This window comes from Gekko japonicus, unplaced genomic scaffold (assembly GCF_001447785.1).
Source record: "Gekko japonicus isolate JY-2015 unplaced genomic scaffold, Gekko_japonicus_V1.1 scaffold1142, whole genome shotgun sequence".
Lineage (NCBI taxonomy): Eukaryota > Metazoa > Chordata > Lepidosauria > Squamata > Gekkonidae > Gekko > Gekko japonicus.
In genome coordinates, this window is record NW_015171537.1 from 350,350 (window position 1) to 368,060 (window position 17,711).

At 46.9% G+C, this 17,711-nt stretch overlaps 1 protein-coding gene across 1 annotated transcript in view; it reads left to right on the plus strand.

Moving 5' to 3' along the window:
• The window catches only part of LOC107117485 (astrotactin-2-like), a 490,835-nt gene that overhangs the window by 321,271 nt on the left and 151,853 nt on the right, over positions 1 to 17,711 (plus strand). The window contains exon 11 of the mRNA XM_015419611.1: positions 12,345 to 12,511. Coding sequence (XP_015275097.1) covers positions 12,345 to 12,511 — 167 coding nt within the window. The remainder of the gene's footprint in view (positions 1 to 12,344; positions 12,512 to 17,711) is intronic.

Here is a 17,711-nt window from a genome sequence, read left to right on the forward strand (position 1 = left end):
TTCACTTGGCATGCGCCCAGGCAGCTGTGGCAGGCATGCAAAAACAGCCTGTGCTGGCCACAAGGATTGTCTGTCTTGAAATCTCTACAAGAAAAACTACTACAAAGACATTGCACAAACAAGCCAATGTTTTAGAAGGTAACTGAACTCTACAAGGCTTTTGGCTAGCATTTGGCTTTGCATGTGGAGAAGCTTAGCATACTTTTTTGGCTCTGGCTAGCATTTGAATAAGCTCAGTTTACTTTTTCTTAATGTGAGGGAGATGTGAATAAGCTCAGTTTACTTTTTCTTAATGTGAGGGGGCTTAATAGGGCAATCTGAAAGACCAGGCAGAGGGGTCAGTCCTTATGGAGTAGCAGGCCATGAGGAGTAAATGTAGAATGGCATTAAGGTCATGACAAGTGTCACCGGGGTCATTTCGTAGAAAAAGAGGTGCAGGAGCTCATTAGCATAACTTATTTGCATATGCCACACCCCCTGACATCACCGGAAGTGTGTCAGAAGGCAACACCCACCGCTCAGGCTCCACTGGACTGTTTTGGATTGCTAGCTATTGGGTGGGGGGACGTGCAGATCTGTCCTCACAGAGGAGGGAGAGCTTGTACCTGAACAAAACTTGGTCTTAAAGGTGCCACTGGACTATTTTGTATTGCTAGCTATTGGGGGGGGGGACGCGCAGATCTGCCCTCACAGAGGAGAAAGAGCTTGTACCTGAAGGCGGGCCGGGGGGGGGCTCTGCAACTTACCTGGCTGCTTCTTGCTCCTCATGGCCCAACTGAGAGCTGCTGGGAGCAGGGGGTGGGGCTTGTTGCATGTGTTCGCCCCCTGGGCTCCTTACTGCCGGAGCTCCGCTCCTGTGTGCTCCCACAGGAAATGACCCCTGAGTGTCACAGATCTTGGTAGTAGAGCAGAAGAGAGTTTGAGGGTCAGTTTCCCGCAGAACAGTAGGGGACGGTTCCAGGTTCAATCTCTGGCTTTTCCAGGTAAAAGAATCCCAGTTGTGCCTGAGAGTCTTGAGACCTACTGGCAATCTGGATAGACAGTACCAAGCTTAGATGGACCAATGATCTGACTTGGTGTAAGGCAGCTTCATATAGTCAATTTAGTGTGTGTTTGATGAGAGTTGTTGTCCAATCAAGATGTAGCTATCAATTGCCAATTCAGGGAGCAGGAAAGCTAGTCACATGGCAATTTTCCTAGGCTTGAGTGGAATGGTTATTTTCTCAGCTGGAGGCAGTGATTAAGGGAGTAAATGAATACCACACACTGAAGACTGAGCTCAAATAATGAAACACCATGCAAGTGTAGAGCCCATGGCATTCCCCGAGAAGCACTGGGTGTCACACCAATGTTGGTGTCACACAGCAGAACAAAGCTCCTTACTATTCCCCCCCCCAAGTTGCCTGTCTCCAGTCGCAGGTGTCTGCTGGCTCCCTGTGCCGTCTGCTTGCTGAGCTCCTGCTGTTTGGCAGAATCCCTGAAGCTTCTGGCATGCACGCTATTTGGCGCGGAGATGATGAACTGCTTGCAATTAAAGATCGAGGGCTTGCAAGTGCAAAATAGTTTGCAGATATTAAGTTAATCATGATGATACAGGTTTATTTAAACAATAAACATATTACCATGGGTCCTGAAGTGCTGCCAGAAGTCCTCCTGCTACTCCCCCCTCCCCCAACCCATTTTGGTTTGAATTTACTGTGTGGGTGAATCAATTTGTCTCCTTCGCCCCCATTTTTTTCCCCCTGAGACAGATGTGGAGGTCAAATGAAACATTCAGAGTCAGGGGAACAAAAGACAGTTAAAATAGTTGGTGCAGATTTATAGTAAACTGGGGAGAGGATGTGGCTCAGTGGTAGAACATGTGCTTCATATACAGTAGATACCGGCTTTAGTTTCCTGCATCTACAGTTTAAAAAGAATTTTGTTGTGGTAGCTGCCAGTAGATCGTACTGAGCTAGATGGACCAGAGGTCTGATTTTGCATAGGGCATCTTCATGCGCTTTGAAGAAAGGAACATATGAAGTGGTGTACACAGCACTTTCCCCCACAGTTGTATGATTTAAGCGAGTGCATTTTATTACCTAGCACATCTTCGGCATTTTTCAATGCACATTAATCATTCTCTCATTGATCCTCATAATAAACCTGTGAGGTCAGTTGGGTTGAAGGTCTTGTTAGAAGAAGAGGAGGGGGGGGGGGAGATTGGATTTATACCTCACCCTTCACTTGGAGTCCCAGAGTGGCTTACAAACTCCTTTCCCTTCCCCTCCCCACAGCAGACACCCTATGAGGTAGGCGGGGCTGAGAGAGCTCTGGGAGAACTGCTCTTTTTCAAGAACAGCTCTGACAGGACTATGGCTTGCCCAAGGTCATCCAGCAGCTGCAAGTGGAGGAGTGGGGAATCAAACCCATTTCTCCCAGATTAGAGTCCGTGCACTTAACCACTACACCAAACTGGGCAAGCAGCTTTCCCATAAGGGTCTTCTGTATTTTTGTCTAAGGCACTTTTACCTACCCCTCTTCTGAAGGCAGGTTACAATTTGATTTAAAATGCATACTTAAAAAAAAAGGAAAAGGAAAAATCACTATTTAAACACACAAATGCAAAAATTACTCCAGAATCCAACCAGGAACCAAGAGGGATGCCCTAACATCTGCTGATTCGGCTCACTTTCTGGTTGCCCATGGCAGTCAGGCAGATGATTACTTGACAGGCTGTTTGAAACTGGAAATCCATAGACAACCAAAGCAATACTCTTAACAGTACTATATCATGAATGGGAGGCAATTGGCCTTAGGGAAATGCACACAGTTCTGTGGATCCCACCATACAGTCATGAAGATGGCTTTATTTAGGACCACATTTGGTTAAGTGTACTTTGCAGTCTTGAGTTGTGATTTTAAATATTGGGTTGTGGTTTTTTTTGTTTTTAAGCTTTTAATACATTTTATTGTATGTATTTTATTTATGTTGTAAGCCAGCTTGAGCACTGTAAGTAAGAACGGCTCCTAATAAATGTTTTAAATAAATAAATGCATAAATGCCTTGAGTTCCATCCAGGAAGAAATTAGTAAGAACATGGTGACACATGGGTGGAAACCTTGTGTGTGTTCGTGGGGTGTGTGTCACCATTTGGCTGAATTGTCAGAGTGGTTAGTTAGTAGTTCAACCTAGATCCCTAATAATCAGTAGTGCAAGCAGAGCCGGCCCGAGGATTTTTTGCGCCCTAGGCGAGGCTACCTTCTGGTGCCCTCCCAGTGTGCACCCAATTACGGGGTTGCCAACCTCCAGGCGGGGCCTGGAGAGAAGGAACCCCCTCCTGCTCCTGGGCAAGAGGCGCCCGGGCCGAGCAGCAGCAGCAGCGAGACCTCATTCCCCCCCGTCGGGCTCCACCATGCCTTCCCCCCCCCTCCATGGCCCAGCCTCGGTCCTCCTCCTCCAAAGTTATTTGGCAAGCTAGGACCTTACTCTTGAGGGCGACTTTACCACAACACACCTTCCAGTTTGGCTAATTCTGGAATTGGGTCTCTCACCGACTTCTCAGACTCCGCATATCACCTCTGGTGGGTGAGCCTGAAATGCACCCCAAGAACCAACAAGACTCAAGGTCAATTCTGCTGCCTTTAGAAGCAACTATAAAGAGAAGACTCCAGGCAGACTCCCCCTCCCTGGCCAGCTGTTGCTGAGGGGGCTGGCCACCCAAGTGGGATAGAGTTCCTCCTTCCCTCCCAAGTCCGCAGACCCATTCCTTGGCAACAGCCCTGCCTCTTCCATTCTCCCTCACCAGGTCCTCCTCCTTAGGGGCGGGGGGGGGGGGATAGTTCAAGGCAATCACCAGCCTTTGTTGCTGAGGTAGACAGAGAGAGCAATGGTCCTGTTCTTAAGAAGGCAGATCAAGAGGGTTGGTAAAATATGGCCACCTCGCACCACACAGTTCACAGTCCCTTTACCAGAAAGGGAAAAAAAACCGAACGCACGCAAAGTGCCCCCTTGCCGAAGTCTGCTTCCTTCGAAGTTGTTTGTGGTGGGCAAGAGCCGCATGGTCTGCTCGGCTCCTCCCCCTTGAGCCCTGGTTTCACCCTCCACTACGCCGAGTGAGAAATGGATTTTCCCAAGTCGATCGCTAGCGCCGGACACGGAATGGGGATCTTCGCCCAGCAGCCACATGTACGAGCAACCCCCCTCCTGGCTGTTGCAACATGCGCAAGGCCACCCCGCCCAGCGGGCTGCCTGTCTCCGGGCGAGCCTCCGGGAGGAAGGTGGGGAGCCGCAGGGGAGGTGGGAAGCTGCGGTGGCAGACTTGGCGCGGCACAAAGATGCACGGGAAGCCAGCGAGGCACTCTTGGCGTGGCTCCTCCTCACACGCAGGCCCGGGCACGGCCAGCCAGCTCCAGTGGCTGCACGGGCTTTTGGCGGGGGTTCGGGGGCTTTGGCGGGGGGTCTTGTTTGGTGCCCCTAAGGGTCTGCGTGCTCTAAGCGAGTGCCTAGTTTGCCTAGCGGGTGAGCCGGCCCTGAGTGCAAGACCTGTTTGGTAGAATGATGGAATAATTGTTTGAATGAGGCTTTGCAGGATGTTGGAGATTGGGAGAAGACCCTGATGGCTATGTGCCAGAAGTTAGTTCAGTATAGGTGGTACAGTTGAAAGCTTGGTGGCCAGTCCTTACATGGCAGCAATGGTGGACTTCCAGAGAAGGGCTCTCCTGAGTTCATTAATATAGGCTTGTGCTTGCATGGCAAATTTATTTTCAACTTTTCCCTTACTGGACAGAAGATGTTTGTAATTTGCTTTCATGCATCTCAATACTGGTTATGGTTCAGCTCATTTCCAGGAATTTCATAACACAGACTTAATTGAGAACTGCTCTTAAGCTATATTCACCCCCTACCCCCAGGGAATGTTTTGTGTGTGTGTTACTTGAAAGAAACAAGGGTAAAACTGGAGTAAAGTGTAATAAGGATTTAGTATTGATTGATAGTGCTGAATACTTTCCTTTTTAATCATTTGGGAGATTCTGTGCTTGCAAGGAAGATGAAATTAAAAGAGGAGGGTAGAATTGGATCAGAATTCCAGCTGGTAGAAATCAAGTATATATCACCAGGAGCACAGATTGTCCAATTTAAGAATGTTGAAGCAAATCCATTTGGATCCTAACTACTTGTTTGTCATAATCTGCATCAGCCCACTGACTTCAGTACAGCTTTCCTAGGGGATGCCAACCAAGTTATAATAATCAATGTATCTATTTCCAAACCATGTCATAAAGGATTATGGTTGAGAGAACTGCAAAATTGAGCTAGGCACAGACCTGTGGGGCTCTACAAGCCTGAAGGAAGTCTCAGGTTGTAGAAAAATCTGAAATCTTTATGTAAAAGAAAGGAGGGGATTAAAATCCCCCCCAAAACATAAATACCTGTAGCTTTAAGAAAATAATGCCTATGGAAAGTTTTGGTTTCTATAAAGCAAAGCCATGGGGAGGGGAGCAGGAATGGATTGGGAGGCTGAAACAACTGTGAAAAAAGTCCTGACCCCACCTATACTGTCATGTTTCCTGATGGAGGTGGACTCACTGCAGAAAGCCCCAGGAGTAACTACCAGAAACTTGTTATTCTCCGGTTGTCCTGGGAGTGAGGCGGTCCTCCAATTCCTGAACTCCTGGGACTTAGCTCCTCCCCTTCCGCTTGCAGGGCCGGCAGAAACTTGATCCTGAAGGGGAGGGGCTTGTCCTCTGGTTCCCCAGTTCTACCGGCCCTGCCTTCGGAGCAGGGCGTTTCGGCTGTGCTCTCGGGAGCACGAAGATCCTGTTGTTGTTGTTTTAAAAAAATTGGAGAACGAAGTTTATAGTGAGTGGTTTCATGGAGGCGGAGGAAGGGTTTTTCCTCTGCTAGCCTCCTTACCATGCCCGGTCCTGCCTTCATTGAGCGGAATACGGCTGCCGGCAGCATCGGGAGGCCCCCGATCGGTCGCAGCAGCCGGTGAGCATGCCCCCGCCGAAGTGTGAGTCTTCGCCTTGGCATCAGCAGAAGTTTCCTCCCTGCTCCGGTCGGGAGAGGGATGAGGGAGAGAAGCGGGGGCAGCTGGAACGCGGGTGGTGTGGCTTTTTTCACTGGTGTGATCCTGTGCAGTGCTGGAGCCTGTGTTTTCTCACCCTCAGTGGTTCCGTGTAGCGCCTTCAGTCCATCTGAACCACGGTAGGAGATTAATTCCCAGACATTGGAGGGCGGGAGCCGAGTATTGCAGGCTAGATTCTTTGGACTGGCTAAGCTTGTGCATTGTGTGTGGGGCTTGTTATATCTCCACCCCTCATTATTCTCAGTCTATGGCTGGTAACACTAAGTGGCTGGTTTTGATGGGCAGATGGTCTCTTCTGAGGTGCCCTCGGCTGTGCTTTGGGCTTCAGGGGAGTGTGTTTCCCAGTTCTTGGTCTGGGAAGGGGGGTTGTTTAGTAATACCCACCCTCCCACTTGGTGGAGGATAGAGAGCTGGGGGTGGGGGAAGAGGAAAAAGGCGGGAAAGGTGGCCATTTTATGAGTATTGCTGATGGTGGATTACTTTCACTTTCAGGAGTCACAGAAAATGGCTGACAAGGCTGGTCTTTCCTGCTCTCTCACATCAGAGGAGATAGAGTCCTCTCAGATTCCCCATAAGGATGCTATCTGGGACTGGAATTATCTAGGGAGGAAGCTCAAACTAACCTACTTTCCTGGCTAAAGGTGGAGGTGAAGAAGGAACTCCAAAAGATGGTTGCTCATTCAGACACTAATCAACCTAGTGGGAGTAAAATACATGATCCTTGCAGTACCCAGGACAGCCCTTCTCCTAGAAAAAACAATAGGAAATCCCTCTCTAGGGAGGAACAGGTTAGTCCTTTATTTAGCGACATGGATGAGGATTCGGGTGCTGAGTCTTCTGCATCTTCGAAAGAGGAGGGAGAGCTGTCTGGGGAAGAAAAAGAGGCAGTCCCTCTTATTCAGTCCAGATTGTTTCCTACAGATCTGTATAACAAAATGCTTCCTAAGGTGCTGAGAGCTCTGAAACTCTCTTACACGCCTAAAGCTAAGGGGGATTTAGAGGCAGCAGATTTTCCTGTTGGGTCTGGCAAGGCCATTCCTAAACCAAATATTAAATCTACAATGGTACCTTTGCCTGCCTCCTCCTTTAATATTATCATGGCAGAATGGGAACACCCAGCTAATCCCAAAACAAATAACCCTATGTTTGCCAAACTTTATTCTTTGATTCCAGAGGCCACAAAGAAGATTAGGCCGCCAGTGGTTGATGATCCCATCAACTCTCTGTATTCCTTGTCTGTTCTGCCAATGGATGCTGATGGTCTCCCCAAAGACAATTGTGATAAGCGTGTTGAAAAAGCCTTGAGACGGGACTTTGAGGTATCTGCTAGTTCCTTGAGGGCTTCTGCCACGGGCTCCTTGTTTGCCAGGGCGGCATATACGTGGGCCTCAGATCTTACCACAGTGGACAGTGGCTTACCTAAGAGTTTAAAAGATGAACTTAAAAAGATAGTCTTGGCTACAGCCTTTGTGGCAGATGCATCCTTGCATGCACTCCAGTTAGGTGCCAGAGCAATGGCCTGTAGTGTTACAGCCCGGCTAATACGTGGCTTAGAGATTGGGAGGCAGACCAGTCAGCCAGAGCAAAGGTGGTGGCAGTGCCTTTCAGAGGTGTTAATCTATTTGCTGAAGGTCTAGACAGATTCTTAGTGGAAGGCAAGGACAAAAAGAGGGTCCTACCTTCAAAGAAAAAGGATGTAAAAACTAAAAGGCGTTTTCAGTTCTTTCGAGACTTCAGGGGAGATGATAGACATGGCTACCATAGAGCCTTCAAGGGCAAATGGCAGCACAGGGCTAGGGATAACAGAGCTCGGCCTTTCGCAGGAAAGGCAGGGCAGAACCCAAAGAACAACAAAAAGGGAGCGCAGGCATGATTATGCTGAGATAGTGAGTGTACAGAAAATGGGGGGTCGCCAGCAGTTTTCACACCAGTGGCAGCAGTCAGTCACAGACAGGTGGGTGCTGGAGACTGTATCACAGGGCTATTCTCTGGAATTCGAGAGGCACCCTCCATATCGGTTCTTGAAACTTCCAAGGAATCGTTCAGGAGTCAAACACAATTTACTCAAGGTGGCTATTCAACATCTCATCGATATTGGGGCCATAGAACAGGTTCCAGTACAAGAAACATCGCAAGGAGTTTACTCCATCTTCTTTATGGTCCCCAAGAAAAATGGGGAGTCAGAGTTATTCTGGATCTCAAGTGGTTAAACAGATTTATAAGGACCAGAAAATTCAAAATGGAGACCTTGAGGTCAATTCTTTCGGCTATTCAGAAGGAAGAGTTCATGGTGTCACTGGATCTAGTGAATGCTTACCTGCACATTCTGATCAGGGAGAGCCATCGCACATTTCTGTGGTTTGCTTACCATGGAAGACATTTTCAATATCGGGCTCTCCCGTTTGGACTAAAATCATCGCACAGGGTTTTCACCAAGGTCTTGGTGTCACTGATAGCGGTATTAAGACTGAAAGGTGTGTCCCTGTTTCCATATTTAGATGATATTCTGATAAAAGCTCCCTCAGCGCAGTTGGTGAAGCAGCATCTGGAGATGACAATGCAGGTGTTGACCCAGCATGGTTTCATAGTCAACATACAGAAGTGCGTGTTAGTTCCATCACAGACATTGACTCACTTAGGGGTGTTGATTCACTCCACTTGGGACAGAGTTTTTTTGTCGCAGAAGAAGCAGCAGAAAGTTGTGCAGTTGCTGAGTCAGATTCTCCAGCGATCCTCGGTAGATCTGATGCCTTTGGCGGCCCTTTTGGGAATGATGGTTTCCTGTCAGGATGTGGTGCCGTGGGCCAGGTTCCATACATGCCCCCTTCTGTGTCTATATCAGGAGGACATTGCACACAAGAGAGTGAAGTCTGTGCTTCTACCAGCCTTAGTGAAAAGAGAGTTGCAGTGGTGGTTGGAACCAGCCAGGTTTGTCATGGGAATGCCACTGAGAGATCCCAAGAGGCTAGTGGTAACGACGGATGCCAGCCTGTTTGGTTGGGGAGCTCATGTCCTGGGTCACATGATGGAGGGAACCTGGTCAGAGTTGAAGATGACCAGGAGCATAAATTTGCTGGAATTGAGGGCGATAAGGTTGGCTTTGGTTCACTTTCAGAGATTTCTGAGGTAACAACACGTTCTCATTCACACAGACAAAATGACGGCCAAAGCCTTCATAAACAAACAAGGGGGCACCCATTTCAAGAGACTGATTCAAGAAGCAGTGCAGGTGATGGAATGGGCAGAGGAAAACATTCTGTCCCTCAAAGCTGTTCACATGGCAGGCCGAGGAAACGTAGTGGCAGACTGGTTGAGTCGTCAGACGGTGGACCAGTCAGACTGGATGCTCCACAAGGAACTATTCAGTCAGATATGCAGGAGGTTTGGAGCAGTGGATGTGGACCTCTTTGCAACGCACCAAAACAAACAAGTGGATGCTTTTGTGTAAAAAATAAGAGACGCCAGAGCCATGGGGATGGACGCTCTGAGTCTGTCATGGCCAAAGGGTCTGTTGTATGCCTTTCTACCGGTTCCGTTAATCCCAAAGGTGGTACAGATTATGGTGGATCAGAAGGCGGATCTGATTCTAGTCACGCCCTTCTGGCCAAAGAGGGCGTGGTTTCAAGATCTGCTGCGGTTATCAGTAAGGGATCCGTGGCGTCTGCCAAAAAGAGATTATTTGTTGATGCAGGGTTGACTTGTCACCCGAGACTGGAAATGTTGCAACTAGCAGCTTGGAGATTGAGAGGCGGCAGTTGAAAGACATGGGGTATGAGGATAGGGTGGTGTCCACTTTGCTAGCCTCTAGAAAGAAGTCCACAAATTCAGTGTATAATAGAACCTGGAAGGTGTTTGCTGATTGGTGTGAGGGACGGTGTCTGAATCCACTATTGGCTAAAGTAGGGGAAGTATTAGCTTTTCTTCAGCAAGGGTTAGATCAGGGTCTCAGCACGAGTACACTGAAGCATCAGGTGGCAGCTCACTCAGCGGTGACGGGCGCAAAGAAGGGTAGCTCGTTAGGGCAGCATCCTCATATTAAACATTTTCTGAGGGGCACTTCCCTTATTAACCCTCCACAGGTCCATAGGTTCCCATCTTGGCACCTAAATACTGTATTGAGAGCTTTATGCGAGATGCCATTTGAGCCCATGGCCTCCTGCCCAGTTAAGGAGCTTACCTTTAAGACGGTGTTCCTGGTAGGCATTACTTCAGCTCGGAGGGTGTCAGAGTTGAAGGCGTTATCTGCGCACAAAGATTTGTGTGTCTTTCATAAGGATAGGGTGGTCCTTTGTTCGGATCCAGCCTTTGTGCCTAAAGTTAATTCTTCCTTTCACAGGTCAGAAGATATTGTGCTGCCATCCTTCTGTCCGGACCCCAAGCACGAGAGGGAGAAAGTTTGGCACTGGTTGGATTTTCGTAGGGCACTCAGCTTTTATCTGGACAGGACTAAGGGGTGGCGAAAATCGGAGTCCTTGTTTGTGGCCTTTAGAAAATCGGTGTTGGGCAATGCGGTTTCCACTTCCACCCTTAGTAGGTGGATCAGGGGCTGTATCATTCTGGCTTACAAGGCGCAGGGAATGGTTCCCCCTGAGGGGATTACAGCTCACTCTTTATGAGGAGCGGCCACATCAGTGGTGTATAGGGGATTCCCGTCCTTAGACATTATTTGTAAGGCAGCCACTTGGAAGTCTACTCACTCCTTTACTAAACATTATTGGATAGATAAGGTGGCTTCGGCTGAGGCCGCATTTGGCAGGAGAGTTCTTCAGCATGTCCTGTGAGTTGCAGAAGTCGTCAGACCTGCCCTGGGGAGTACTGCTTTTTTATTTCCCAGGAGTTGGGGAATTCCTTCATCGGCCAGCACTCCACTGGGCCACCACATAAATGTGAGTGACTGAGCATTAGATGCTACTGTACATCTGAGCCCAGCCCTGCAATGGTGGCCACTGCACAACTCAGCCAGAGTTTTTCCAGGGTGAGGGAAGGAGGGAAAGGTGAAAACAGGAGGGGCATAAAGGAGAGAAGGAAGCAGGGATAGGGAAGAGGTTATGGAGGCTGCCGGTGGGGGAAAGGGTACTAAGAGGTTGCTGGTCCCCCACTTGTCCCTTTCTATTTGCCTGCGAAATTCCTGGCCCTTTGTAAAACCAGTGTAGATTTCTAGAACCAGTGTAGATTTCCAGCTCTGCATTGCAGGAGGGCTAGCACCTTGGATTTGTTTTTTAGTTTTTTCCCCCCTATAAGAATATCCTAGACATAACTGAAATGTGAATCAGTGTGATTTAGTGGCTAGAGTACTGGGCTGAAATTTGGGAGACCGGGGTTCAAGTCCGTACTCAGCTATAAAGCCACCGGGTGGTCTTGGAACAGTCACTCTCTCCCAGTCTAAGTCAACTCATAGGTTTATGAAGGGACTGTGTATGAGATTTTGCATCAGGTGCCTTCCAGCCATCCTCTGTCATCACCCAATTTGCAACTGTAGTTTTGGTCCCCCTAATTCATTCCCCCCCCCAGGCTTCTGAAATATTTTTTCCTCCTTCCCATACATTTTGAACAGGGGTGGATGGCTGAGGTACAGTGTGGTCATACCTTGGTCTGCAGCTAATAATAGAGAAACAGCACAAATCCACGTGACAAGATTTCCCGTAATTGTATACCCGCAATCTCGAGAGGAATCAAGGCTCTGCTCTTGTTCTGTGCTTAGCTGACCGTTGATGCGCTGCTGGCTGCCCTTAATTAATTGAGGTTTTATTTTTTCACAGTGTGGGCATGTGCAGAATTCAGATACCTGGGAAGTTTCCAGCATTTGTTTCTCTACTAGCAGGTCCAATGATTAACAGTGCTGTGAAAAGTTTGACCTCAGAGGCACCATTGCTGGGAGATGCTTCACCTACTGCACTGCTCATTTGTTTGTTGGTGATACGATTTAAAAAAAAGGATGAGATGGAGGCGATGGCATCTGTTGGGATCTTAATGTCTTGGCCTCCTTTTCAAGGTGCAACATGACCACTGAAGAACCTTCCTACCATAATACGCTGTGAATTTTATACTGCCGATTTTATGATTGTTTTTTTTAATTGTTCTCAGATGAGGTGAATTGCGTTGTCACTCTTAACTTAATTTGGTCTTGTTAGCCACTTTGTAAGTCTTCACACTGAGAAGTGTGTGTGAATAATAAACAGGAACTGGAAGAAGCATTTGTGGAAAAGATGCCACAAGGAGAAAGGAGTGGGCTCACACACTTTGACTTGATTTCCCTCACCTTCCTCCATGCAGTGCCCCGAGGAGCTGAGGCCCATGAAGGATGGTACTGGCTGCTATGACTACTCCAAAGGAATCGATTGTTCTGATGGCTTCAATGGTGGTTGTGAACAGCTGTGTCTCCAGCAGACTCTTCCTCTCCCATCGGACCCACTGTCCAGCACCATCTACATGTTCTGTGGGTAAGCGTCCTTGAGCTCTGATTTCAAATAGGTCTACAAATTGAACTGATTGTGAACTCTTGTCAGCTACATGTGCTCTTCCCACTGGGTCCTGTCTGCTTAAACCACCATGATATTGCAGGGATATAAATGGATCTCTCAGATACGCAAACATACTCTCACCAGATAGTTAAGGGTGAAGTGCTCTGAAGAAGGACCGAGAGATGCCTATATTTATTTATTTTTATTTATTTGTTTGATTGATTTTTACCCTGCCCTCCCCGCCTTCAGGTTTGACCACATTGGTCTGCAGGGGTTGATGTTACTATATGGTTGTTCATGCTTTACGGCTAGATTGTTTAATGGGACAGATGGGGTGGACCAGGGGTTGCTAATATTGTGCATGCCAAGTGTTTTCAGAAAATAGCTGGGACCAGACGGGGCTTTTGCCTAGCAGGGTTTCTGACTGGCTACTGGAGATCTGATTGGCTCTCATGGTAAGCTGGGTGTATGCAAGAAAATATTTTTAAACAGTATTTTTATTTTAGAAGGCATCCCATTAAACCAAATTGCCTGAGTTGAAGAGTTAAGTTGAAGGGCTGTCTTATACAGGGATCCATAGTAGTGGTCAGTTAGATCTGTTGTGTTGAACAGGTATCTTATGCTTGGGTTCTTGCAGAGTTTTGGTTATTTCCACATTAACTGAGTTTGAAATGACAAGGAAAGAAGAACGGGGGAGGTATGAGCTGGGTGATGAGGAGGCACCAAGAGCAGACATCCAAATATGCTGCCCTCCCTCCCCAATGCTGCAAGCCACTGACAGCTCCTTTTGCTTAGTTTTCTGAGTCTTTAACCAACAGGTTGAGATAGAGAATACCCTTCCTGTATCGATATATAGGGTGCCACTTGCATCCATTACCAGAAAGGCTTTGATTCTGAAATGTGGGACAAAACCTAGAATTCACAGTGAATGCAAGCCACATGGAGTCATGTGTCATTCTGACAGCTGTGCCGCTGTGTCATCTGCCAATAAGTCCTTAGGGCAATAAAGCATGTGGGGGTAAGGCATGCAGAAGTAACTTCCAGATGGAACAAGGCTGCATGATGCCAAAGATCTGGTAGGTGTTTCTGATGGTGAACTAGCCACTTGTAGGCTTCCTTTCATAGCAACATGCCCAAAGTGCAGCACACAGTACTGATTTTGCTTCCATTAGGCACCCTTCCATTTTAGAACATCTCTCAACATTGGATCACAACGTTCAGTCCCTGACAGTTTAGTGCGTCAGAGAGGCATTAGCTGCCCCCCCTCCAGTACTGTATGTACATTTGTCTAGTGGCAGCCACTGCTGTCTCAACACCACTTTGACCTTCAAAGGAATGTATGCTGTGGATTTGTGCAATGGAGGAGCAAATTCCTGAAAGTAACTCCGAAGAACATCTGTCAATTCCTGACACGTCCAGGTGCTCAGGCAGCAGAGATCTTGCTGCGTTCCAGCCCTTCATGGTTCCCTAGGGCTTTGGGTTCATCAACTACTTTTTTATGGCTCTATTGCTCAGAATAGTGAAGAATAAGTAAAGAGTAAACTACATTCTACAGGATGAGCAATGAGTCCAATAAGGGGAGCTGAAGCACGCAGTCATCAAAGCTCTGCTTTCCAGTCAAACATGATGTTGTGTTGATGGACGAGGGGCATAAGAATGGCTGCACAATGCCTTGTGATGAGCCATCCATCTAAATTCAGAGGCAAAGGGCCTGATTTTAGCCCCTGTCACCTGATAATAAGAGAAACACTGTCTGCTGAGGCATGTTGGAGTTTCTCATTTTGTCCCTGTTGTGATTGCTATTGCTGCAGCTGGTGTTATTGTTATTTTAATGCTGTCCTGATAGCCAAGAGAGCAGCATCCCGTGGCAGCAAGTTAAAAAGTTTGTTGAGCTGAAACTCTTCTTTTAATCATAGCCATGTTAATTTCTATGGAATATCTTTTAAAAAATAAGAATGTGTATGCATTTCTGTTATTATTCGGGATCTGAGAGCTCTGTAATGCTCCCTGACCTTGTTTAGGATACTTCAGAGCATCTCTCTACATTGGCTCTGCATATTTCAGTTGTGAATCAGAGTGTAATTGAGCAATCTGCACCTCTCCAGTATCCTTTAAGTCTGCTGCACATCTTGAAGATAGAATGTGGTAAAATCCAACATTTTTTAAAATCTACTTAATTTTTATCCCACCCTTCCTCCAAGTTGTTCAGGGCAGAGTACATCGACCCCTGCATTAATTTATCTTTACAACAGCCTTGTGAGGTAGGTTAGGCTGAGAGAAGGTGTCTGGCTCAAGGTTGCCCAGTGTGCTTTACGGATGAATTGGGATTTGAGTACAGGTTGCCCCACATACTATGATCCTCTAATTCCTGGCTTTCTTAGTAGTGGGGACAGGTGGGGGGTTTGCAGTGAGAACAGAGCCATAAAAAAGCACAGCTCTTTGGAAAAAAATGTTTGTAGTTAGGGGTAAATACATTTTCTGTAACATCGCTTTGGTGGGCTTTCCTTGATAGGGAGTACCATATTATGAAAGAATCATAAGCACATGAGTAACATCAGGAGATTGATTTAGATCATCAGGTTCCAGAAAGTTTTCTTGTTGTTGTTTTAAGCTAGATTGTGACCATTGTCACCTCTTGGCATTATTCATGGGCATCAGTGATGCTGGTTGCTCTCCATGGTGCTGAATATAGACTTTTTGTTTGCCCCAAGAAACAAAGGCCTGGTTCAGATGGTCTAGGAGGTTATCAGCCTTCAGCTCATTGGTCAAGCCATCAAGTGATTTGCAAAGTCCCTGCCCTCAGGGTCATGAGCCCCTCTAGAGCTGTCATTTTTGGCTGCCTTTCAGAAGGGTCTGGTGGTGGAGCATATGCTTAGAAAGCAAATTATATAAGAACATAAGAGAGGTCATGTTGGATCAGACCAATGGCCCATCCAGGCCAGCACTCTGTGTCACACAGTAGCCAAAACCCAGGTGTCATCAGGAGGTCTACCAGCAGGGCCAGAACTCCAGAAGCCTCCCTACTGCTGTCCCCCTAACATCAAGAATACAGAGTATCACTGCCCCAAACATAGTGTTCCATTTATACCTTATGACCTTTGCTCCATATGTTTATCCAGTCCCCTCTTGAAGCTGTCTATGCCTGTAGCCACCACCACTTCTTGTGGCACTGAATTCCACATGTTAATTACTCTTTGGATGAAGAAGTACTTCCTTTTAGCTATTCTGAGTCTACTGCTCATTAATTTCATTGAGTGTTCACAACTTCTTCCATTATGAGAAAGGGAGAAATGTACTTCTTTCTGTCTTCTCTATCCCATGCATAATTCTGTAAACCTCTATCATGTTACCTCTCAATCATCATTTCTCCAGGCTACAGAGCCCTAACCTCTTTAACCTTTCTTCATAGGGAAGGTGTTCTATCCCCTGGATCATTTTAGTTGCCCTTTTCTGCACCTTTTCCAATGCTATATCTTTTTTGAGGTGCAGTGACCAGAACTGTACATGATATTCCAAATGAGGCAGCACCATCGATTTATACAGGGGCATTATGATACTAGCTGATTTGTTTTCAATCCTCTTCCTAATAATCCCTAGCATAGCATTTACCTTTGTTTATTGCAGTTGCACACTGAGTCGACATCTTCAGTGAGTGACTCCAACATCTCTCTCCTGATCAGTTAGCACAGGTTCAGACCACATTAACATATATTTATAATTAGGGGTTTTGTCTCCAATGTGCATTACTTTGCATTTGCCCATGTTGAACCACATTTGCCACATTGACTCTCACTTGCCCAGCCTTGACACATCCCTCTGGAGTGCCTCACAGTCCTCCCTAGTGCCATGGTTCCTGAGAGGAGCCACAGGACAGATCTCTGAACAGTGGAGAAGGTTTCCCTGTGGCTCTGACCTTTGGTTTGTTCATCACTACAGTATAATTCCTGGTATTCATCTTGTATTTTCAGTCTTCAGCCCTCTTAATCTTCTGCCCAAAGCCCTTGGCGTGGCACCAGTGAGGTCATAACTCTGGCTTCCCTTCTTCTTGCCATATGGCTGTGATATCACATGGCCATAGCTCAGTGAGTCTTTTATCTGGAAAGGCTGAGGAACTCATGGCAGCTTCCCTTAGCTGGGTTTTCTGCATTCTGAGCAGTCACTACACATGGCTGTGGCTGCTAAAACTTCCCCGTGTTTGCATTCCTGATGTTATATCTGTTCATGCGAAAACCTAACAATTAGTTGTGAGTTTAAACTGGCATTGATTTAGCTCAAAACCTCAGAAATTCCCCTTATCATGAAATTCAGGGTCTCTCCCAATGTATTTTTCTTTTCAAATGGAAAACTGCTTTTCATGGCAAATACATACAGTGAAAACTGAAATGGGACCTGAAATGCCACATTGTTCTGTGTATAGGTATTGCGGCTCTGGAGGATGTGGGTTTTTGGAGGGGAGAGGGGCACAGACACCTGCTGCTGATCTCTGCCACCTTTTTCACTCCATCACCAGGTCCTACTGTGAACCAGTGAGGGGATTGCCATGTGCCCTTTGCTTCCCATTTCTAAAATGTCTGAAGAGTCTAGATTGTTTCAGCCAGGGCTATTTTTGGGCAGGAACGCACAGGAACGGAGTTCCGGCTGGCTCCCAAGCTGGCCACGCCCAGCAGGAACTCATTAGCATAATAGACCACACCCAACAGCAGAAACTCATTAGGATTGGCTACAATTAGGGGTGTGTGGCCTAACATGCAAAAAGCCCTGGGTTTTGACAACAAACAAGGTAAAGAGAATAAGAAGCAATAGGTGGGTGTGGCTGGATGACCACACTTCTGGTAACATGGGGGTGTGGCCTAATATGCAAATGAGCTGTGCTGTCAGGGTGTGGCCTAATATGCTAACGAGTTCCTGCTGGGCTTTTTCTACAAAAAAAGCCCTGCTTTCAGCCATGCGTGTGGTGTGATTTATGGCTACTATGTTTTATAGTTAATAAAAATACATATAGCCCTTATGTATTACACAGATGACAGAAGAATATCACAACTAGCAGTGTGATCCTATATCACAAATTTAGACAAGTCCCACCCTTGTGATATTGTAGAACAGCTTCTGTGATAAGTTGTAGTAAATGACGATTATCTAGATGCAAGCCCATTTCATAGCTGATCTTCTCTCAGAAGTT